Genomic DNA, 23,896 nt, shown 5'->3' with positions numbered 1-23,896 from the left:
TTTAATAACCGGGCAGTGCCCTCCCTTGCGCTTTTTGCACAGGGATTACTTTCCACATCCTATTCTTGTGCATGACTAGTGTTCATGCTGGGCTATTCCTCACAACCTTGGTGAGTAAGAGGACTTGTGTCAACTGCCTAGGAATTTTCTACTGAAATGTTCTATTCTCATTTTTCTGCTCCCAAATGTAGTGCAGAGCTGTGCTGAGCTGACCTAAAAAACACATGCATGATCGCCATCTGCCAGCCCATGATTTTAACTGCATAGTGGACATTTTATTTTTCCTTTCTTTGTCATAGCCTATTAAGCTAATCTGGCTCATATGCACACTAAAAATGGCTGTAAATCCACAAAGAATGAAGGAGCTTTTTTTTTTTTTTTTTTAACGTAAAAACAAATTATTGTTGGGAGCTTCCTAATGCTACACTGTAACATGATGTGAAAACCTCCAAATGCCTTGCCTCTCATCCCCACTTAGTACTGTGAAACCCAATTCTTTATTTAATCATCTACTTAAGAAGGGCTTTCAACCTGTAAGCTGGTGGTCTGCTAACAGTTGCAATGTTGCGTGCAATGGATGTGCTGGATTTTCTTCAGATATTACTTAGAAAGAAATAATAGTTGTGGGTTTTTTCCCCAAGTCTCCCAGATGAGTTTCAGCACTAAGATATTTCTTCAGAGAGTCAATCTCTATTAACATATTTATTTGTAAATGCATTAGTGCCAAAATGTTCACATTTTGTCTGAGATTTGCCATGCTCAGACTTCACAAAAAAAAGGATTCTTTGTGGCTGAGGGGTGAGTATCTGATGAGCATCTGTTCAGTTGTTGATAAGGTAGGGAAACCTGGAAAGGTATCTTATTTTCAACAGTTTAAAAAAGAGCTGCTAGATATTGGGTTCATGTATGCAGAAAATTCACAGCTTATCAAGCTATGAAACTGGTATAATAAAGAGTCCCAGCCCAACCATGCACGGATTTCAGGATGATGGCTTACATAACCAAATTTGAGGTGGCTGCACACATACTTTGGCTATTTTCAGCACCCATAAAGTGAAAATTGAAACAGAATATAGAGTTAATACTTTAACTCTATTTCAGTACACATTCTCCCTTCTCACGCAGACTGACTTTTACTTGGGTTTGACTTCTTTCACCAGTACTGACAAATTGGAAAGATGATGTTCCATTTTGTGTAAATTTAAAAATAATTTTTCATTAAAAATGTAATAGAACTGAACTGAATTTTCAGTCAGGCAGTTGTTGCTTGTCATTGTCTAACCCTCTCATAGCCCAACTGAAATGTTCACCACATAGGTTTTAAAGAAGTCATTTTCTGACTCAAAACACCCTCGGTTGCTGCAGCTAGATCTTGCCAAATACACTGCTATATCTGATCCTCTAGTATTGAAATACAGTTTGGGAAGAAAGAAAATCTCAGATGAAAAAATTGCTTCCATCACACATTAGTAGCAGAATTTTGCTTCCTTCTAAATACTGAAGGCTCGAGAAAGCATGGGTATTTGGCATCACATGCTCCAGCCATTTGTCTTTCTCAACTGTGCTTTCAGCACTTAACTCAAGCTGTCTGTAAAATCACCAGAGACATGCCGTAGCACAGCTGTCTTCAACAGGGAATATCCCAATAGAGTTGTAACCTTGTTTTTGCTGAAGAGAGGAGGAACAGTTGGAGAGGGAAAATAAAAAATATTGGTTGAGATTTTTAAACTGGGGCTGATGGTGTTTGCCACATACCTCCTGGGACCTACATAGGACGACGCTGTGCCAGCATTGTCCAGTAGCCTTCATTCAAGTCCCAATTGCAAAGGAAGTTTTATGAGGCCTAGATCATCCATAGAAGAAAATGAAATTAAACCATTACAATGGACTTACTCAGCACAACCAATGGTGATTATCATTGCACTCATCTTTTCATTTAGAAGTTTATTATCTGCCCCAAGCGTGTAGTCTGTGCCTCCATTGCTGTTAGTGAAGGCTGAGAGCCTTCTCTGTGTGAGAAGTAGATCAGTAATGCACCTTTGTAACTGGAGTGCAGAACCACTCACGGTGTGCCTGCTGACTTCTTTTTGTTTTGTTCTCCTCTGGAGAATGTTTTACTTGACAAAGCATACTTTTAAAGTGGGAAAATGTAGATTGCACCAGGTTAACCACTAGAATTATCCTTCTGTATCTTTTTAATTAGAAGGCAGAAGCTGTTTCCAAAGAATAATTTACCTCCATTGCAAAATGTAGACTGTCAAACTCACCTGCTTTCCTTCTTTGGTATCTGTACCCTGTCTCCCCACCACACTGATCTGATATGATTATTTGGTTCCCTTGAACTGGCTGTTCTTAGGAGATCCAATGAAAAATGCTTCCTTGTCCAGTTATCTTCCTCAAACACAGATGTCACCTGGAACTCTGAGTAAATGAAGAGCCTGCCTTTGAACTTACAGGTTGCAGAAGCATTAGCATGTGTTGGCCTTAGCAGTGCTAGGCTCAAAGTCTGAGTAGATGCTATGGGATGTAAATAATACGGGTTGATCTCTGTGACAGTCCTGTGGCTGCTTCTGTTATCAAAAAAAAAACCCAAAATATCACCATGCAGTGGCATAAGGAAGAGCTTTCCGAGGGGAATGGGTATCAGCATTTCCTATGGGAGGTATGGTTGTTTCTCTTCCTTTTTCTAACATGATGCAATGCTTTTATGCTGAATGTAACAACTCCTGATTTATCCCTGAGCAAGAGGCTTAGCTGTGTGTAGCTTGCCACTCAGTTTTGTATATATCACAAATTCTGGATCCAGAGACATATTTGATGTCATTGCAAATCAGCTTTTTACCATTTTTGGTTTAAGATCCAAACATATTCTCACTAAACCATAGCTAGATTCCTGTGTTTCATTCAATGAAATGTTGCTCTGCTCTTCCTAAGGAAAACTAATTTGTAATAGCAAAACTTATTTCAAATTTGAGAATCAGCTGTAGATGTCAAACCTCACCACTGTTTTTGACAAAAAAGAACATATTCATTCAAATAACAGCCATGTTTCTCCTTGATTCTACTACCACTCTATTTATGTATCAGCATACATTCTTTGATTTCCAAGTGTAGCTTGGTAGGAATTTCACAGGAAAGCAATACAAAAATGTGTATGAAATCACTGGTTTTTTTATTGGCTGTGATTCCATTTTAAAAGAACATAATACCATTTACCCACATCATGCAGGAAAAAGTAACAGGCAAATAACAAACGAAATCCACATTCACAAAGTCTCTACTTCAGATTATCTTCTAGTTGCTTGGAGAGTACTGCATGCATCTGAAAGAAAGCTGGGGAGCATTTCTGCTAGAAAATGCATGGCTAAGTTGAATTTTTCTCTGTGTGTGAGAGAGAAAGAGAGAAAACAAGCAATTTTTAAATGACCGTACCAAAACATTTTACTAACTGAATGCATGAAGAAACAGTTACCTTGATAACATATATTCCGAACAGATACAACTTTCAGATACATAAGACATTATGTGAAGGTCACAACAGCTATATTCTAACAATGCTTATTCTAGCACAGTAAGCTTGCCAAAAAGGTGTATTCAGCAGCATTGGTATGGTCTTTCTTGATGAAGGAGAGGGTCTGGGAGGGACCTAAGCCAACGCATGGTACTAGAAACAGACAGAGGAATGCCAAAGTGATTTAGCACATGATTTTATATTTTGTTTCATTTATTTTAAACACAAGAGTAGCATTCATAATTAATATTGCAGTCTGATTTCATATGGCTTTCTCTAAATAGAAATGTGAGTTCACAAGGTCAATGGCAAACTAAATCATTTACCCTCCAAATGCGGAGGCCCTTTGACTTTTTTTTTTTACTAACCAGTAAGGTCCTGGAGCTGTGAAGGAAACTGGCTGCAGTGTCTAGCCACCAACCTTTCTGTATAAATAAAAAATAGTTAAAAAAACAAAAGACCTCATATACCTGAGATTGAATAGACCAGTGATACAAATAAAACAATGGCGTGGAAAGACAAGGAGATATTCAGAATCTAAACAATGAACCATGCTTCTCTTTGGTCTTGTTTAAGTGCTTTGACATCTGCTTGAGTGCTGAGGGGGAAAATGTCTGAGACAATGCTTCTCACATCCATACATGAGCCAGAGGTGTCTGTGTCCCATGTTGCCAGTTCAGAGTGGAAAGAGAAATGGGTGGGTAGAAGGGAGGGGAGAGTGCCTGCTCTCAAGTCTGTTCAGCATGGCTTAGGCACTTTGGGGACAGTAGAATGACTTGAGGAGAGGTCCAGAATGCATGCAAGGTGCCAAAAGTTATGTGAGGCAAAGCCAAGCAAAACCTGTGCAGTACCTGTGGTAGATCTGTCATGTTCCTTTATTGAAAGAAAAGGGAAATTAGAATGGGAATACCAGCTTACACCTGGCTGAACTCTCTGCTGTCCATGGAGAAAGGGCTGCTGTGGATATGGAGTGCTGAGGTACGAAGTGGAGACATGGCTGGGCTGGGCAGCTCCCATAATGAAAAAGACCCAGCAAACAACATCTAATAAATTACCTTCCCTTTCCCTCCTGCTCTGTGAGCCTGGCATGAAGCCTAACAAACTCAGCACAGAATTCCTATGACGCTCTTCAGGGTTTGGATCAAGATGCTCATGAAGCTCATTTCACAAAAGGAGTATTTTTAATGCTTTGAGCCCAGGGGTAGCAGTACTTGCTTATGAAATTTGAGCACAAGATCCAACTTAGATCTGCCAATTCAATCACTCAGCTGCTAAGGCAGTTAGCACAGTTAGCAAAAATAATACCAATCACTCATCCTTTTTCTCTGTTCTCCCTCTTTTCTCCCTTTTCCTTGTCTTCCCCACATATGTGCACACACAGCATATCAGGCTGCCAGGGAGGTGGTGTGTGAAAATAAACAATTGGCAGCAAAATTCTGCAAGGACATCAGGCAGAAAAATTCTGATTCTGTGTCAGGAACACTATATGGATGGATGAGGAAGTGAGTCAATGATGGAGGTTAGGGAAAGGTCAGTAGGCAAGTGGTAGAAAAAGGCCAATGTAAAGCAAAATGAGTTCATCCTCTTTGTTTGTTTGCAGAGTTCTCCAGCACAAGGCCAGGGGAAAATATGAATGGATGTGGTTTTTTTTTAGTAGGGACAATTTCTGCTGGTTCTGCTTATGTATTATGAGATGCAGGGCACAGAGATTAGTCAGAACATTTCAAAAGTATTGATGTCAGTGTGTCAGTGTGATCTGGGTTAGATTTCACTACCAATAAGTGGCTGAAGCAAAGAGCCAGCCTCTGCCTTTTAGCTTTCAGGGGTGTTGGATTTAATTCCCTTTGTGGCAGGATCATCAAATACAGCTGCCGCCTTTGTGACAGAAGAAGAGTTTTCAGTTTTTTGAGGTTTACTTGAATAGACTCAGATTACTAGTTCCTGAATTTGCATGGGGTGAGTAGGACACTCTCCCTAGAAAAAGGTAAATTGCTCAACACTGCTATGCTATACCCAAGCACTGATTCAGAAATAAAGAGTACTCTGGGCCATTAAAGTCATAGGGGGGGTACACTTATCTTGCTTTAAATAAAAGTTAGGGAAAAAAACCACTGACATTACCCAAAAGAGCAAAACCTGCCTTCTTTTTCCTCTGGGAAGATTACCCAAAAAAGCAAAACCTGGCTTCTTTTTCCTCTGGGAAGTTTAGGCAGCTTGTACATGAATGAACATGCCTTATTTGTAGATCCAGCTGGAAATAAGTTGCACATTTATGAGCTGGTTCTGACTTGTAGATCAGCCAAACCTCCTCAGCCTCCACCTTGGCTAAAATCACTTGTAAAGAAGCAAGGACTATCATACCTGAACAAGAACTGGATGAGGAGGGCAAAATAAACATATTTCTTCTCTTTCATAATATTTTTCCCTGTTATGAGAGATGCTGCTAAAAGGCACAGAGTTCACAAGCTCACTGCCTTAACCATAGTGCAGGTTTCTTCTGCTTACCTGAAAAGATGATAGTTATCTTTAAAAATTTCTCATTCTGAGATGTTTGCCTAACTCAGTTCCACTGAACTAGTGCATGAAAGAAGTTCCACCGAAGTTAGATGCTTAATTTAGGTACATAATGAAGTGTCTGAGATTGCTTTCCTTTCTGTGGTCAGTAGAAAGCATGTATTTGCTTCCAAATTTCTTCCATGTCCTTAGGAAAATTTTGTTCCATGACAAGCTATGCTAGTTCTGCCACACAAACCCCGATTCTCTGACAAGATTATGTGAGACTGAGATAGCATGATGCTCTCACAACAGCAACTACAGAGACCTAGCCAAATGCAAAAACTCCAGGATCAGCTCTTCATATGACAAGCCAGACAGCTGATCACAAGGCTTTGTGTTCAAAATGAGTCTATGTATGTGAGTCTGTGTATGTACTAGCAAGCCAAGATCTCCAGTAGAATTTGGAATTTGGCTTATCTTATGCAGTTACTCAATACCTACAGTGCTGTATTGAGAAGCCCTCTGTATCTGTGTCTGGGAAAGGCAACAAAGATAGTAGTGAGAGAGATTTCCTCCCACCCTGCTAGCATCAAGGGATGTAACACACTGTTACAATATCAATTAGCTCCTGCACAGCAATGGAGAAGCATCCTCACTTTATGCCTTTATAGTAGGTAGAGATTGGAACCCACATTTTCACAGTTGGAGAAGCTGGGTGGGGCAGAAAAATAAGTGTCTTCATCAAGGCAATGCAGCAATTTAGCATGATACATAGCAGGCATACTCAGGATTTCTGGATCTCCAGGGCCATGGCTAACATTCAGACCACTGCACTCTCCCACACACTGCGGGAAGGGGTGGGCGTGTCACAGTTGCAACAATATACCTGAACCCAAATATCCATTCTGTAAGCACTGCTGGGAATGGGACAGCTGAATATGGCACTGGGCAGAAAGGGGAAAGTTAGTTAATCAGAGCAGCCTGTGTAGTTGGTCATTGGCTTCAAAGGGGTTGAAGAGGTCCTCTACCACAGCAACATGCACTCTCCTGTGGTTTCAGCTCTCTGTATGGCAACCGTATGACCAAATCTGCTCCTTCAAGCTAAGTGTATGGCTAATTCCCAAAGTAACATGAGTCTTGCTTAGATTCTGAGGCATTTAACTTCTACCACCATCTGAGGGCAGATGACTCACTTCTTGAACAGGTCTGAGTGATGTCAGTTAAGTCATGCATGATTTACCTTACAGATGATCTCTTACTTATGCCAGTCATGGAATTAAAACAGAAAAGCTCTGCTTCCGTGGGATAACTGAGATATTCCTTCCAAGGGCAGATGTGCCTAACATCAAATGGCTAGTGTAAGCCAATCAACAAGAACATTTATAATTATGATGACTGATTTTATTATCAATAATAATAAAAAGAGAATTAAAGAAAATTAAAGAGGCCACTGTTCACACTCAGTGAACTCCTTCCTGCTTTGGATGGAAATGCATGTGAGGTTGTTCCTTTTCTATGCTTAATGTACAGTTGCCTTATTTAACATACATAGTACTATGGCTTATAATAAAAGTTGTGTAGTCTGCAGCTTTTTAATCTTTACATCCATTCAGAGGCATCTACTGGATGTGACTATGTACAAAAAAGGAATGCATGAGTCTTGGGGTGGAGGGAAGGGAGAGGCAGTCAGAAGGGAATGGGAAGCAAAGGGATTCCTAGTGAGCAGTACGGGCAGAGGTGGGGAGAGCTGCGTGATGGATGGCAAGATTGTAAATCCCCATTGGGCAAAAGAGAAATCCTTTGCAGTACTGTTTATGCCCATCTAACAGCCTGCAGGTATTATTTCTTGAACATGTCCTGCAGAGGCCCTGGTAGGTATTTGATGACTGTGTCTAGAATGCTCTCTTCTTCCTCTTCCTCCTCATCCCCACAGCCAGGAGGGATTGCCTTCTTTGGGCGCGTCAGACTTCCTTCAGCATTAGCTTCCAGTGCAGCCTGGGCCTCTGCTTCCTTTTCTTCCTTCTTCTTTATCCCATACTGCAGGGGAGAGAGAACACATTGCCAGTCACCCACTGAACAGGATGACTGATGAAGCCAGCCACCACACATGGTGCCTTCTATTCTGCAGTATGAACATCGCTGTTAATATTCTGCTTTTGGTCTTTTACACAGACACCCAAATTATCCATCCTAACAACTCACTCCTAAGTACATCCCAGTGGATGGACAGCTTTCACAAGACAAGATGGTCAGTTGCTCAGATCATTCAGAAGCAAGCACAGAAGACAATTCGGGACTATACAGCCATGAGCCTAGCAAAGACAATGCTAGCTGGGTTAGTTTAAGTTTTGGCATGGTATTCTACTGGTGTTGATCCTTCTCTTTTTCTGTTAACAAGTCTGCTGCTCAAATTCATCATGTGAAATGATTTTGAAATTCCATCTGCAGCATTTTATAGTAAAGGTTAATGGATATGGCAAAACTTCAAGAAAAAAAGTAATTATGAACAAAAGAAAGCAAACAGGATAGGACAGACAAGCATACTGCAATGAAAAGGACTGGTTTAGATATTCTCATGTGGGAGATATCCTATACAACCTCATACCCATTCTCTTGGTATAGGTGGACAGGAACACCTCTTAGTGAAAATAAACCTTCATGAGAAACTGTCTGTATTTGCACACTGAACTCTGTACATCTGGGGGTAAAGCTCACTCATACTGTCTGAAGAGAAACACCCTTAAGCCTGTGAGTAGAAATTCAGATAATTGAAATTCCCTAGCCCGTTAAGAATTAAAGGCATGCTACTAAGACTTTACATGAGTAGCCAAAAATTCATTTTATTATTTTATATTCATAATGCTAGATTTAATAGAGGAGTAAAGATGTGGATGAGTGAATCAGACTAGGGACAGAAGTGCTGTAGTATCTCAGCTCCCACAATGATTGGGACTTTCTTTCCAACTGCTAGTTTGAAGGCATGTCCAAGGAAAACAATTTCTGCACCACCGATCTTCATCATTCCTTAGCCTTCAAACATTTCAGTAATTCTCAGGTTTTGCTGCAATTTCCATAAGTATTTGCACAGAAACTTTGGAGATTATGGTGATATATGATAAGAAAAATCAATTTAAACTGTCACATGCAAATCTACAGCAACTAGGATACCTGCAAACTACCCTCTATATTACAGAATTATGAAATTACTTGGGTTGAAAGGGACATTTAAAGATCATCTAGTCCAAATGCCCTGCAATGAGCAGGGGCATTTTCAACTAGATCAGGTTGCTCAGAGGTCTGCTTTGTTTATTCAGACCAATTCAAATTTCCCAGACTGTTTCCATTTCTTTGATGACAAATGGAGGTTAAACTTTCTTGATTTTGTGATCATCAGTGCAGTCTCAGGAGATGTTCCATTTCTCAGTGTCCAGCTGTACATTGGAAGGATGCTTCTGGTCCCCAAGCTTACGTTTCCCAGACTGGCGGGAACATTCCTCTCGATCATTTCTAGCCAGGCACCTTTATGTCTGTTCGCACCTGCCAGCTCCTGCTTATCAGCTCGTCAGCCACCAGTGACCTCACAAGCACCTGCACAATTACTTAAAATCGTTTCACTTCAGCTATATTAGAGAGGTATTTGACCTTTGTGAGGAAGAGGAAAGGCATTCAGGTTTGCTGTAGCAGCCATCAACTTCAAAACTATTGCTCTGTAAAAGCTACTCCTTTACTTATGCCTAAATTTTAATTAAAGCACCAAACGGAATTAAGATGGCTCTCAGAATATCAAAACCATAAAGTAACTAACTTAAACTCATGCAAAGGCCAGAAAAATATCTTGCATAAAGAAGCTTGAAAAAAACTTTGAAAATTATGTATGATTTCAAAAGTATCAAAGAATTATGTTGGTACAAAATAATTAGTATTTTCTAGTATCGATAGTATGGTACTGCCGAATAGACATGAAGTAGATGCTCTTTTCATTATTTTCTCTTTGTTTTCTCCATTAAGAATAGACCAAACTGTTTACCACTAAAGCAAAAAATGCATTGTTGCTGTCATGACTTTCTGATTTCAAAGGGCTTTTGGGTTTGACAAGAAAATCCTAAACATTTCTGAGCAAAGGCAGCATTTTTTCTTCCTTTCTCCATCACCATTAAGATTTAGGATGACAGCCTGCAAGGTTGAAACCAATAACTTCAAAAATCCCTGGTTCTGTAAGTCAATTCTTTCAAGCCAAAATGCTCATTAAGAACATTTGTCTTAAGATTTTTATACCTAATGGATGCCAGTCACACCAGATTTCATGGGAGAGATGTTCCAAACAAATGATGTCTTCATTCACCTCTGAGGCAAAGGAAATATTTAATCAACTTGTAGTTACAGGGCTGAACATCAACCACAAAGAAGATCCAGCATAGGGTCAGCAACCACTGCACGGGGAATCACATATACTGCTAGGCTGTGGACAATCTGTATGGCTGGGTGATACTGTCTCTCCCTCTCAAGTCACAGGTAGATTCCTCTAGGTGATTCTTAGTGTAATTTATCTACAGCCTTTACCTTCCTTTTCCAGCTAGATGAGAACAGCAGTAGTGGAGACAACACAAATCATAGTAGCACACAGGTCCCCTTCATGCTCTCAAATTCTCCATCTCAAAAATAAGTGTCAGTTCCTGGGGGGTTGATTCTCTAGCTCATGAACTTGTTGAACAAACATCCAGGCCACTGGAAACTGTGGAAAACAATCACTCAAGTGCTCCTGTGTGCTAGGACAGAGGGAAGCTCAAAGGTTATATGGAGGAATTAGCACTGTACTTGTCAGTATGTGCTAACACATCTCCTTAGGAAGCCTCTGCTGAGTGCCCTCTGCACAGCTGTAGACAGACCTTAGGCATGGCCAGTCTTACGGGACAGCTGCAGAACAGAGCAATACATGGCCTGGGAAGAGATTTTTCACTATAAAAGGGTATTAAGGAAAACCAGACTCTATTGTTCCAGCTTACAAATGCCAAGTAGAGATATTAATTTTTCGTGGTTCCTACCTGTAGTGATGCTACAACATGTGGAAATGAGTCATTTCCCCCTAGTACATATGCAAAACCCAAACATAAATTTATTTTGGACAGAATTATTCTTCTCTTGGAGAAATATGACATTGCATCAAAAACAATTTTTACAAGAAAGGATCAGTTTTGAGGAATCAGTGTTATCATTTAAACTTTGTGCTATTTTGTAATGCTTTATATTAATGAAAATATAATGCTATGATGATTCATAGGTGAATAAAATAGCATTTTTCATGTTTGAAATTGTTTCAGAGGAAATCAAATTATATAACAAAAAGTCTTAATATGAGCAAAATCTTAAAAATCTTAGTGTCTTCACATGAAACCTTTTAGATGAAGTCAACAAATACTTTTAAAAAATACAACTAAAAATGATGGGTTTGGTACTCTGGCTTTCCTGAGGATGGGAAATGTTGCATTACCTCCAAAAAATATGAAGCATGAGAACACTTTCATTTTTTTTTAAGGTCCACCCCAAAGTTTAATATCAGAGGCTGTATTTGTATCATTATCTGCTTGGCCTTTGCTCATGCCACCATATAGTTAATAATGCAGAATCATGGACCTAACCCAACAAGTTACTGAAACATTTTAAGTACGTGAGCCACCTTGCTGGTCCTAAAGTCATTACTATGCAGTCACATAAGGATTGTTTTCACTGGACCACATGTTGGTGAAATACCAGCAGGCTGGAGTCCTGATTCATTAGATGGAAAGAGTAGGGAAAAAAATGCCATGGCCCTTGGTATACCCCACGCTCACCAACTGCATGTCAGGAAAAGACTAGACTCGCAATGCCATCGACTTCCTCCCCATCTCTTCCCTTCCCTATTCCTTCTGCTTTCAACCGGCAGCCAAAGTAAGTACATGATCTAGAAACATGCTGGTAATTCAATCTAACTCTAATGGCAGTAAGAGTGTCAAGGACTATTGAGTGAAGCTGGACCTGCAGCTAAAATGTCAACTCACCAAAAATATGGTTAACATTTCTTATGATGAGCTAACCATTGTTTGCTAAAATTGAACCTATCTATCTAGTAAATATCTAGGCCACAGAATGATTAAAGCAGTAACACCTCAGTTAAGGCACTTGCAGACATAACTGCTGATCTATGGGTCAGTTGTGGAACAAATTGTCCAGGAAGACAGCTGCAATCAAGGTGTGAGTGGTTACCTTTAGATCAGATTTAGTACTGACTCCTTAGGAACAACAACTGATTTATCTGGACTAGCTAAGGAAATACAGAAGGAGTTTTGTGGAGGTTACAAAGACAATTCAAAGATTTCAGGCTGGGACCAGCAGGAGATTATCAGTGCAGAGGATCTTGGAGTGAAAATGAACTGCCTCCAAGGTGAACGTCTTTTCCATTAACGTGCCAGGCAGGATGCCCCTGGTACTCCCATACTCTGTTTGGGGATTCAAAAGACCAACAGAGTGGTCTTCCTGACCTTAGCAGGCTGGGTTTACCATAACACAATAACCATAACATTATGCTACTAATATTTACCATGATTTTATGCTGCTAAATTTATTATAGTTACTTGCTAAGATAATTACTGTTATTTACAGAATTGTATCTGCTATTGTCATGATTGAACTACAACATTTTACAGTCTCCATAAAGTATTAAATACAGCTATGTATATACCTTGCATAGTCAAAGCTTCTTTCATGACTGGGTATTTTCACTGCACACTTTTCTTCCTTCCTAATACCTGGATAAACATGGAATGAGGACTGGTGCTTTTAGTACTGCACAGCTGCCTGGCAGCTCAGGCTTGCAGCTGCAGGGCAAGTAAAGAAGATAAACAAAGGTCCTTGAAGCAGAGAAAGGAAACCTGTTCCCTTGGCCAGCTTGGTGTGTTCACAAGTCTGACTAATGCAAAGTTCATCTGACTTAGGGTGTGCATGTGAAGCCTACAGCAGGCAGTGGGTGCAAGTAAAAGTTGTAGTGCCTTGTTATTTTAAACTCATGCAGGTTTGGATAGCAGGAATTTTATAATGCAACAGCACGCCCTAGGTAGACCTGTCTGGCCAGCACTTTCTGTGGCTGTTAACAGCTGTCAACTAAGTCTCTTCCTCTATGGCTGCATCTGGGTGATGGAAATCTAGAGGTATGTATACAGGAACCCTGCCACACAGCTGTGCACCACCCATGGTGCTAGGCATTGCTCATGACTGGTTGTTTTCATTGCGGACAGCTGAAAACATTGCTTTTCTTTCACTTTGGAAACGCTTTTCCCTCCCAAGATGCTCTGAGAGCTTAAAATTGGCTTTCAGTCTGCATCCCAAGAAATAATACTGCATGTTAGCTAACACTGAGCTTTAGTTTCTGGGTAAAGGTTGGTTTATGAATGATGTTGGTTACATTTCTCTTCAGAGAACTTTTCTCCCCTGTGGTTTTTTGTAGCTGCTGGTAGTACTGAACAGGTGTGGCAGATATAGCCATCTCTGGAATTACTATTTTATTTACCATCTGAGCTTTCAAAAGGTACCTAGAGACTTCAGTGCTTGTTCCTTATCCTGCTTCATATACTAATTAAGGGGAGACCTTTTCTTTTCTTAAACATCCCTGACTATTAAATTTAATTCACATTCCAATCCACAACACAATAAAGAAAGAATAAAATTATCAGCCAGACTTGAAAGCATATGCTTAGAGAAGACACTGAGAGAGCAACTGGCCCACCCTTCCACCTCAAGGGTTAACTTGACCCGAACCAGTCTTTTTCTTAGAGACCTCAGCTGATGAAGGACTCTTACCTGCTCTGGAACTTGATTACCCTTTACAATAATATACTTCCCCTCATGTCCAACCTGATTCTTTCTGAAATGACTTTTTTAAAAGAAAATAATCTGGAAAACTGAAAAGACACAGCTACTGCAAAAAAGATTTATCTTTCATTTGTCCTTCTGGGCTTCATTTATTATATGTGCTGAGTTGCGGTTGGTGGTTTGTTGGGGTTTTTTTCTCTTCCATTACCAAAGAGAATACCAGCCTAATTAAGATCTTTCCATCATTACCTCATGGAACCTTCTGCCAGAACTATATGTAGGACTGAAACAAATTGAGAGCAACAAGCAGGGTTTAGCTCTGACCTTTAGCTCTACAACTGTGAGAGTCTGTGGTACAGAAAAAGACTCCATATGTATTTAATATATACAAGCCTGAAGTCTTTTACACAATTTCATTGGTCTCTCTGTGACTAAGCAGGCTGCCAAGCACATTTTTGGCTTCAATTTTAGGTGACAATAAGGCAGTGTTCAGCTAGAGGCTTAGGAAAGTATCTGCCATTGAGATGGACTGTGGTTTTGTCTTTTTACTGATGCCACAGCATTGCTCACAGATCTTTCTGTGGTGAGAGTGCTGCTGTGTGTTTATGTGGCAATGGAAACAGCATATTTTTCTTCCCCTACATCTATTCCCTTCAAACCCCTGAGTTGGGGATGTTGCAGAGTGAGAGAAGGGTTTTGCTGCAGGAGATGACAGTGCTGAAACCCAAAGTCCCAAGGACTCTGTTCTGAGCACACAGACCTGCTTGGATGTGGACTTGTCCCAGTAATGTGCACTGGGTCTTCTTCCACCCCAATATTAGGGATCTCTTGATTTCATTCATGTCTCTTTTTTTGTTTGTTTGTTTTTGTGGGTCTCCTTGTCCTTCTGGTCAGTTCATTTATCCCTGGCTTGATGTCCAAGGAGTTCTTATGGAGAGGGGGAGCGGATTAGTCCCAAGAAAACTTCTGTGGAGGGCTTTTAAGATATTTGAAAGGAGGACACTATTTTTGTCCCTCAATTTATCCATTTAAGTTCTGCGATACAAAGTTAGAACTACCCAGACTGCCTCAGGTAGCTCAGCCATGCTGATCCTGGATAGTCTCTGTGCTTTATGAAGAGTAATAAAGAATCACAACATGCCACATGGGGAAGTGTGCAACTTTCCAGCTGTGGTAGAGAATAAAAGGTCAGAGAGAGAGTGCTGGGTGTCTCCAGTCCCTGTCTGGGGCGTGGCGTGTGGGGTCTGTGTTAGTGGAAGAAGGCTGATTAATAATGGAGAAGAACAAGGCAACGAGGAAACTGCAGTCCTAAATTACATTGTTCAGTTGCATGTGAGCCGAGAAGGAATGCAACTCAAGAGACAGGTGGCAGACAGAGAGAAAAGAGGACAACAAAACTTCGGGAAGCGGGCAATTAGGTGCAAAGGCAGACATATGGATATATGAGCAGCTTCTGCTTTGTGCCTCATCTCTACTGGAACAGACCTTCCCAAGCCATCTGACTGGGGACTGTCAGTTTTTCAGCCAGGTTTCCTGCAGATGCTGTTTGTAGACATGGCTGCTGTCCTTTGAGTCCTTTACCTCACCTAAGGCTCCATCTCCCCACAAGTTCCCTGTGGCTACATGTGCCTTTCCACTTGCAACACAAACAGACCAGATGCAGATGTGGATTTCAAAGGTCTCATCTGATCTTCATCAGCGTCTCATCAGCATTGTCTGGTGACACCGGGGGAATCTGACAGTCACTACATTCTCTCCTACGGCAACGTGGCTGCCTGAGAACCACACACTTGCTTTCCATGCTGATCAGCTGTGGGTTTGCAACATGTTCCTGTGGGAATACGCATTGTCCCCAGCATCCAAGAGCAGTGCTGCCCAGATCAATAGACATAAAAGTTGCTTTTCTGCGGTCCCACAACAGAGACCGTAGAACATAAAGTCCTGCTCTCCTGAGCAGATCTGTTCTGTACTCCACAAGCCTTGCTACTTTACCTTGATTGGAAGTAATCACACATCTGTCTAATGTTTACTGTTTATGTAACTGTAAGTGAAAACAGAGCTGCATCTGGTTCCTGGTTACAGAAGATACTGTGAATTTGCTCTAAGATCAGATTAAAGGGAATCTTTTCATTGGTCTCAATGAAGGTAGGACCAGACATTTCTGGTTAAAAGAGAGAGATGGGAAACTTGATTTGCCTTGATCTACTATGGTTGCTGAAGCAAAGTGGCCATTTCAATGTAATCATAGAATCATTTAGATTGGAAAAGAACTTTGAGATCATCAAGTCCAACCTTCAACCCAGGACTGCCACGTCCATCACTACACCATGTCCCTAAGCACCACATCTACGCATCTTTTAAACACCACCAGGGATGGTGATTCCACCACCTCCCTGGGCAGCCTGTTCCAATGCTTCATCACCTTTCAGTGAAGAAATTGTTTCCTAATACCCAATCTAACCTCCTCTGACGTAACTTGAGGCCATTTCCTCCTGTTCTGTTGCTTGTTATCTGGGAGAAGAGACTGACCCTCACCTGCCTACAGCCTCTTTCAGGTAGTTGTAGAGAGCATTAAGGTCCCCACTGAGTCTCCTCTTCTGACTGAACAACCCCAGTTCCCTCAGCTGCCACTCAGAAGACTTGTGCTCTACACCCTTCATCAGCTTTGTTACCCTTCTCTGGCCACACTCCAGCACCAATATGTCCCCCTTGAAGTAAGTAGCCCAAAACTGAACTCAGGATTTGAGGTATGGTCTCACCAGTGCCCAATACAGGGGGACAATCACTTCCCTTGTCCTGCTGAGCACCATTTCAGACACAAGCCAGGATGCTGTTGGCCTTCTTGGCCACCTGGGCACACTGCTGGCTCATGTTCAGCCACCTGTCAACCACACTCCCTCAGGTCCTTTTCCACCAGGCAGCTTTCCAGCCACTCTGCCCCAGCCTGTAGCATTGCATAGGGTTGTTGTGACCCAAGTGCAGGGCCCAGCTCTTCTCCTTGTTGAACCTCATGCAACTGGCCTCAGCCTATGGATCCAGCCTGTCCAGATCCCTCTGCAGAGCCTTCCTGCCCTCCAGTAGGGCAACAGTCCTGCTCAACTTGGTGTCATCTGCAAACTGACTGACAGTGCACACAAACCCCTTATCCAGGTCATTGATAAAGATATTAAACAAGACTGGCCCCAGTACTGAGCCCTGGGGAAGGTCAGACTGACAGGCCTGTAGTTCTCTGGATCCTCCTTCCTGCCCTTCTTGTAGGTGGGTATCACACTGGGTAACCTCCAGCCTTCTGGCAACTCCTTGGTTAGCCAGGACTGTTGATAAATGATGGAAAGTGGCTTAGTGAGCTCCTCCACCAGCTCCCTCAGTACTCTCAGGAGGATCCCATCCAGCCCCATACACTTGTGCATGTCTAAGTGGAGCAGCAGGTCACTAACCATTTCCTTCTGGACTGTGGGGACTTCATTCTGCTCCTTGTCCTTGTCTGCTGGGTGCTCAGGGGGCTGAGTACCCAGAGGGAAGCTGGTCTGGCTGTTAAAAAGTAAGGCAAAGAAGGCATTAAGTACCTGTCTCTTCCTCACCTTTTGTTGCAATGTTCTGCACTGCATCCAATAAAGGATGGAGATTATCCTTTTGTTTCTCATATATTTCTAAAAAAATTCTTTTATGTCAGTGGCCAGCCTGAGTTCTAGTCAGGCTTTTGCCTCTCTTGCCCTGCATAACCTTGCAACGTCCTTATGGTCCTCCCTAGTTGCCTGCCCCTTCTTCCAAAGGGGTAAACTCTCCACTCTCCTTTTTTCTATGAGTTCCAGCCAGTTCCATTTTGCTCACTGCTCAACTGCTTGGACTATGCTAAGCTGTCCCAGTCAAAAATGCTTCTTTCCCATTACTACATTCAGGTGGTGTGAACTACAATTTGTGAACAAATTTACTCCTCTTTGGTAAGCAAGACTATGAGAAAGAACAGGCATAGGTATCACATATCATGAATTTTTCAGAATACTGAGAAGAAAACATGTTTTATCTGTGTTTGCAAATATATTAATTTGCTTCCTCTTGTGTACAAGGCATCCATATTAAAACAACACCCTAATGCATAATGGTCAGCCTCAGTGAGAGGGAATGTGGTTTAGGAAGTTTCAGGAGTGGATGTAATTAAAATACTGCTGAATAGCAAAGACTTTGTCTTGTAAATAGAGGAGAAATCTCTAAAGTGAGCAGATAATAATAATAATACCTGACTCATAAGAAAGACCTTAGGATCAGAGTCTCCAAAATATTGATTTTAGGTACCTGGAGTATTGACTGAAATCACTACTGTAACTCATGACCACAGGAACCAAGATAAGTGCTGTACATATTGTACTCCGAAGCCTGTTAGGGCACTGGGAAAATCTCTCCCCTAGAACCCAACTCACAGCTTCAATTAGGAAAGTCTGGGTCAATTCTATCCTTCAAAGCAGTTGAGACAGGATAATAAAAAAAGTTGCATATTCCCCACTAACAATTACAGCTTAATTGTATAGGTTACAGCGAAAATTTAGATTTGCTCTATGATCACTAAGATGAGGTCAAGCTGCAGAAGGTTCCCATAAGAACAGAGGCATTTTCCAGTGACGCAGAGCAGGTGCACTCCTAGCCAAGGTATGATATGATATCTTGGGTTTCCAATGTCTGCATTTAGGTTTTTCACAAAAAACCCCACAAACTTCCCAGAAACCAATGGGAGGGACCCTGGAATGTGCAAATGCAGTTGCTTGTATAAGTTTAGAAGAATTTAGGTTACAGCTATGTATCTGACAGCATAAATAAATCCATAGGATATATCTGTGTTTATGTGTGCATTTTGGAAGATCAGAACATGGAGTATAAGCTGCTCCTCCTCCTTCCTGCCTCCTATAATTTGTTCCTTTGCCAAATGAAAGCTTTCCTTTTAGTACAACACTGGTAAAATTAATTTCCCAGGATGCTGCAGTAATTTAGATTTGATATAACTGTTTATTTTCCTTAGCCTCTCTTTACCATATGTGAAAAGCTTTTTTAAAATTATTTTTTAATTAATATTTTTGCTTTATTTAGTGTTATTTTGAAAACTCTAGTCAAGTCAGTGTAGGTCTGGGCTTGTGTTTCAGCAAGAATCTAATACAAATGCTCCAGTGGATGAGGAGTGGTTCACCGCAGGATGAAGAGTCAGCTTTATCTTACAGGGCAAAGTATGGTGAAGATGCAGATAACTGCCAACAGAAATCCCCCTCTCCAGGGGAACAGGAAACTCACTGACTGCTCATGAAGCTTAGAAATCATTATCATCCTGCATTGCTAGGTTTGTGCTTGCTAGGGTTCATCGTTTCATTGCCTTATTGATCACAAGCACTTTAACAGTCTGTAGGTTGAAGCCAGCTGAAATTCAGACTGAACCCTAAATGGCTGATTCATTTCAAGTCCAGCTCTCAGTAGACAAACTATGTGATCTCTGTGCATTTGATCTCATTGCAAATCTCTGGGAGCCACTAAAAGCAGATTTTTGAAAAAAACAGTTGCTGAATGCCAGTTTTGTTTCTAGCATGGTGCATCTATTTCTCTGTGAGCATGTCAGCTCTTGCTGTTATGAACTTTAGGTTGTCCTTGGCATTTTGTAGTAGTGTAGCACACTAAAAAGTGCTCTTGAATATGTAGGCATGTGTTACCAGCAAAGCAGCAGGTAACAGAGCTCATCGTGGCTGATCAAAAAAGGAATTTAGAAAGCATTCTGGAAGTGATATTGTTCTACATGATTGAAAACATGCTCCAACTAAATTTATACTCCTTGCTGTAGTTCAGCACTGTGAGGGGCACTTCCATTCAATTATACTCTTCTATTAGATAGTAGATTTGAGGGAAATGAAAAAGATTAAATTCTATCTAAACAATAACAACAGATTATAAACATAGCTTAATTGTTACATAAGGAAAGAAATCCAAAATATTAGAAGAGAGCTAACTAACAGACCTAGATATACAAGAAGCCTTCATATCACCACTGCTGAGAGTCCTGGGGCCTAACATGGAAGGAAAATAGTCCCCTAGATTCACATCTGGGTATGCATCTGCAACTTTTTTGCCAGCTTTCTGTGTGACCTCTATGGGAGAGAATTAATTTCTTCTTGATGGACAGAGAACTTAAGTAAGATTTACCCTTCCAAATGAGCTGCAATGAAAGACTCCGCACTGAAATACAGTCATTGCTTATAATGATGCCTCACTGAAATACAATAAGTGGCTTCCACACCATTCTCATAAGGTTATTGAGTCCTCAGTAACTCACGTGGGTTGGTAGGATGAGTTTGACAGGACATTAACCTTCCTCAAAGTTTTCTCTAAGTTTTTTTCTTTTTTTCCCTTCAGTAACCTGCACCAGTGTTTTCAGTGCTGACTTTGCTGACAGCCCAGGACAATGTAATTCTGCAATAGTAATAGCTCAGGACAGATTAGTTAGGTGATTATCTTTAGTCCTTGCTGTGAGACTATTTAATCTTTGTCATCAACTCCTTGGTGATTCTTCTGTGTGGAATAAATGCTGCCATACACCATTGTGGCTAGGATCTCATTAGCACACCCACCCTGACAGTACATCTGTGGAGACCAAGGCACTGCCGCAAGCTCAGAGCCAAAACTCAGTAAAATCAAAGGCAGATAATCAATTAGTCTCAAACCTTTGACATACACTTCCCTCTGCAGTGCAAAAGGTACTTCTCAATCCCATTAGCCAGCAACAGAGAGGAAAACTCTAACATCAAAACACTTTGAAAATGAGAACACTTTTGACACCCAAAAAAAGCAAGTAAAGAAGCATGAGTGTTTATTCACATGCTGTAGCCCTGCACAGGGATATGAAAAAATGAGGAGTAAGTCACTTACCTTTCTCTAGCCCTTTTTGATCTGGCAAAGCAGCCCCTCCCTTTTGCAATTCAAGGTACTCTTCTTCCCAAGAGGTTGTGCAAGTCATGTTTATAGTGAATGAAAGTTGATTGCGGAGAATATCTGGTGCATCTTAACAATCCAACTGAAGAGCATTAACGATGTTACAGTGCTAGAGGGACCCACTCTGGCTCTATACTGCTGCAAGGCTGGATTGCTATTACAAGGTTGTAGAACTGCTGTACCTGTGAACAGCCACTACACACAATAAAGCTCCCACCATTGCAACAGCCTGCAGCCAGCCCTGGGCTAATATCTCAAAATCTGCATTGGACATGAAGTGCATGTTTCACATTTCTTTCAGGTGAAATCAGCTGTTGACCTTTTCGCATTCTTTCTGTTGACTGGCTGTGGTCAGAGAATAGATGTTTAGCCTTGTTGGTGATACGTGAGCAGGGGCAGATTCCATGAAACTCACAACTCACAGCAAGCTAAGAGCTGTACAGCTAAGAGGAGAGACAAACCTGGTATGGAAGACCTTGCTAACTCTACTGTACATTTTTCATACTCATGCCTTTGCTTTATGGCAGCAAGATAAAAGAGTTTCATCTTGCCCCTACCTGCTTCTATTTACTGAAGTAAGGAAAGGATAAGGGAAAGCAGTTACTATAATAGTTTCCAAAGATACTTGAGCTCTTGGTTGTGACCTGCAGTTTTTCTTGCTCTCTCCATATATGCAGGACCTCATAGCAATTCAGATGTGAGGGAACAGAACAGCTGAAATGTTCACATCTTGTTGGGTGGAGTCATTCATGCTCCAGACAATGAGTCAGGACAAGAGTGACAAGCCCATTTTCTTTCTCTCTGGATGTGATTGGGTGCTTTTTATCTTTCACAGGAATGAATGGTGTCTTTTGCAGTGCCATGTTGGCTTTCTGTTATGTCCATTTCAAAGAGCAGCAACTCTGAGTACTCACTTACATGATAAGTGTTATCCAGCCATGCTCATGTTATCATCACAAGCTGGGCAAATGAAGGCTGACTATTTCATATTGTCTGAGCGATTTGGCATCATTAATGAGATTTTTAGTACTCTTGATGAGGGGCAGGGGTATGTGGCATGAAAGACAGCCCTTACAATCACACTGAAATTGAGCCTTGGATGATGTGAAGTGGCGGGGAGTGCCAGAAGGAAACACATTGGTAATTGAGCCTGCACATATATATGACTATACACATCAAAACCATACTCAGCTGATCATGCTGTTCCATGCCCCCGACCACTATTTAGCACCTTTCCATAATCTTCCCTTCGTAATATATGTGCATGCCTAACAGAGCCATGATGACACCAAGCTGAGCAGGACTGTTGCCCTACTGGAGGGTAGGAATGCTGTGCTGAGGGATCTGGACAGGCTGGATCGATGGGCTGAGGCCAGTTGCATGAGGTTCAACAAGGAGAAGTGCTGGGCCCTGCACTTGGGTCACAACAACCCTATGCAATGCTACAGGCTGGGGCAGCGTGGCTGTGTCCTGGTTTCAGCTGGGACGGAGTTAATTATCTCCTTAGGAGCTAGTTCGGTGCTGTGTTTTTGCTTTGACGTGAGACTTTTCAGTTCCTTGGGCCTTGTTAGTGAAAAGGATGGAGGGGCACAAGGAACTGGGAGGGGACACAGCCAGGACAGCTGGCGTAAATTAGCCAAAGAGGTATTCCATACCATGAGGCATCATGCTTGATATATATACCTGGGGGGCTGGCTGGAGCAGGCAGATGATTGCTGAGGGACGGGCTGTGGATTGTTCAGCAGGTGGTGAGCAGCTGCAGTGTGTGTCACATGTTTCATTCTTCCTTTCCCTTTGGATTTTATTCTTTCCCTCTCCCTTTTCATTATAACTGTTATTGTCATCATTGTTATTATGTTGGGTTTTTTTTAATTTTTATTCTATTTTAATTATGAAATTGTTCTTATCTCAACTGAGTTTTACATTCCTTTTCAACACTTCTCCCCATCCCCCTGGGTGGTGGGGGGAGTGCTGAGCAGCTGTGTGGTACTGAATTACCATCTAGGGTTAAACCACAATAGGCTGGAAAGCTGCCTGGCAGAAAAGGAGACATCGGTGTGCCCAGGTGGCCAAGAAGGCCAACAGCACCCTGACTTCTATCCAAAAAAGTGTGGCCAGCAGGACAAGGGACATAATCGTCCTTCTGTATTGGGAACTGGTGAGGCCACACCTCAAATCCCGTGTTCAGTTTTGGGCCCCTCACTTCAAGGGGGACATAGAGGGGAGCGTGTCCTGAGAAGAGTAACAAAGCTGGCGAAGGATGTGGAGCACAAGTCTTCTGAGGAGTAGCTGAGAGAAGTGGGGTTGTTTGTTCATGGAGAAAAGGAGGCTCAGTGGGGACCTTATTGCTTTCTACAACTACCCGAGAGGAGGTTACTCTTCAGCAGCAAGGTTCCTCTTCCCTTTTCTCTCTCTCTCAACCTCCCTTCCCTTAGGCATAATCAATTCCTTCTGCAGAAATGGAAACAGCCTAGGAATACATTTCGGTGTTGCTAATGAAAGCTGGTAATAGCTGTGAGATTCACCATAGCATGTCCCAACAAGTTCCAATGTATATTAGTCACACGCTATCATTTCACAGCTAACAGCTAGCATGAAGAAAAAGTCTTAAAATGAAGGTCAAACTACCTTTATTTGATTGAATATATCTCTCGGTTTACTGGCATGGATTCAATTTAATGTAGTTTCAGGATAGTCTTTCTGTAATTCTTATTTCCTTACAAGACTTCTGTTGCTTGCCAGATCTTAGCTCTCTGCAAATGTGGAGCCTATCCCTGTGAGGAACTTAAGATGAGCTTCACTAAATCATGCTCTTGGCCTTTTTTGGAAAAGATAGATATGTCTCCCCTGACTAATATCAAAGACCTTCCACAGAGTTAACAGCTTCCCAGTCAGGATGATAATACTCACTACCTGCCCCTCAGTTGAGACATCACAAACAAAATTATTATTTCAGCTGGGGAATGTGCAGCAGGAGTAGATGAACTCTTGAAATGTCAGGCCTGATGACCCACTTACTATTTATCCCTGTTTCCCTCAGTGACCTGTGGACCTTTTCCAGTCATGCTGTGTAACTGGAGAGTTCCT

General features: G+C 41.6%; 1 protein-coding gene across 1 annotated transcript in view; it reads right to left on the bottom strand.

Moving 5' to 3' along the window:
* Positions 1 to 3,148: 3,148 nt before the first annotated feature.
* The window catches only part of CPLX1 (complexin 1), a 115,855-nt gene continuing 95,107 nt past the window's right edge, over positions 3,149 to 23,896 (bottom strand). Inside the window, exon 4 of the mRNA XM_037374377.1 lies at positions 3,149 to 8,044. Coding sequence (XP_037230274.1) covers positions 7,847 to 8,044 — 198 coding nt within the window. The 3' untranslated portion in view covers positions 3,149 to 7,846. The remainder of the gene's footprint in view (positions 8,045 to 23,896) is intronic.

This window comes from Falco rusticolus, chromosome Z, assembly GCF_015220075.1.
Source record: "Falco rusticolus isolate bFalRus1 chromosome Z, bFalRus1.pri, whole genome shotgun sequence".
In the NCBI taxonomy this organism is placed as follows: domain Eukaryota; kingdom Metazoa; phylum Chordata; class Aves; order Falconiformes; family Falconidae; genus Falco; species Falco rusticolus.
This window is presented reverse-complemented; position numbering and strand designations above follow the sequence as displayed.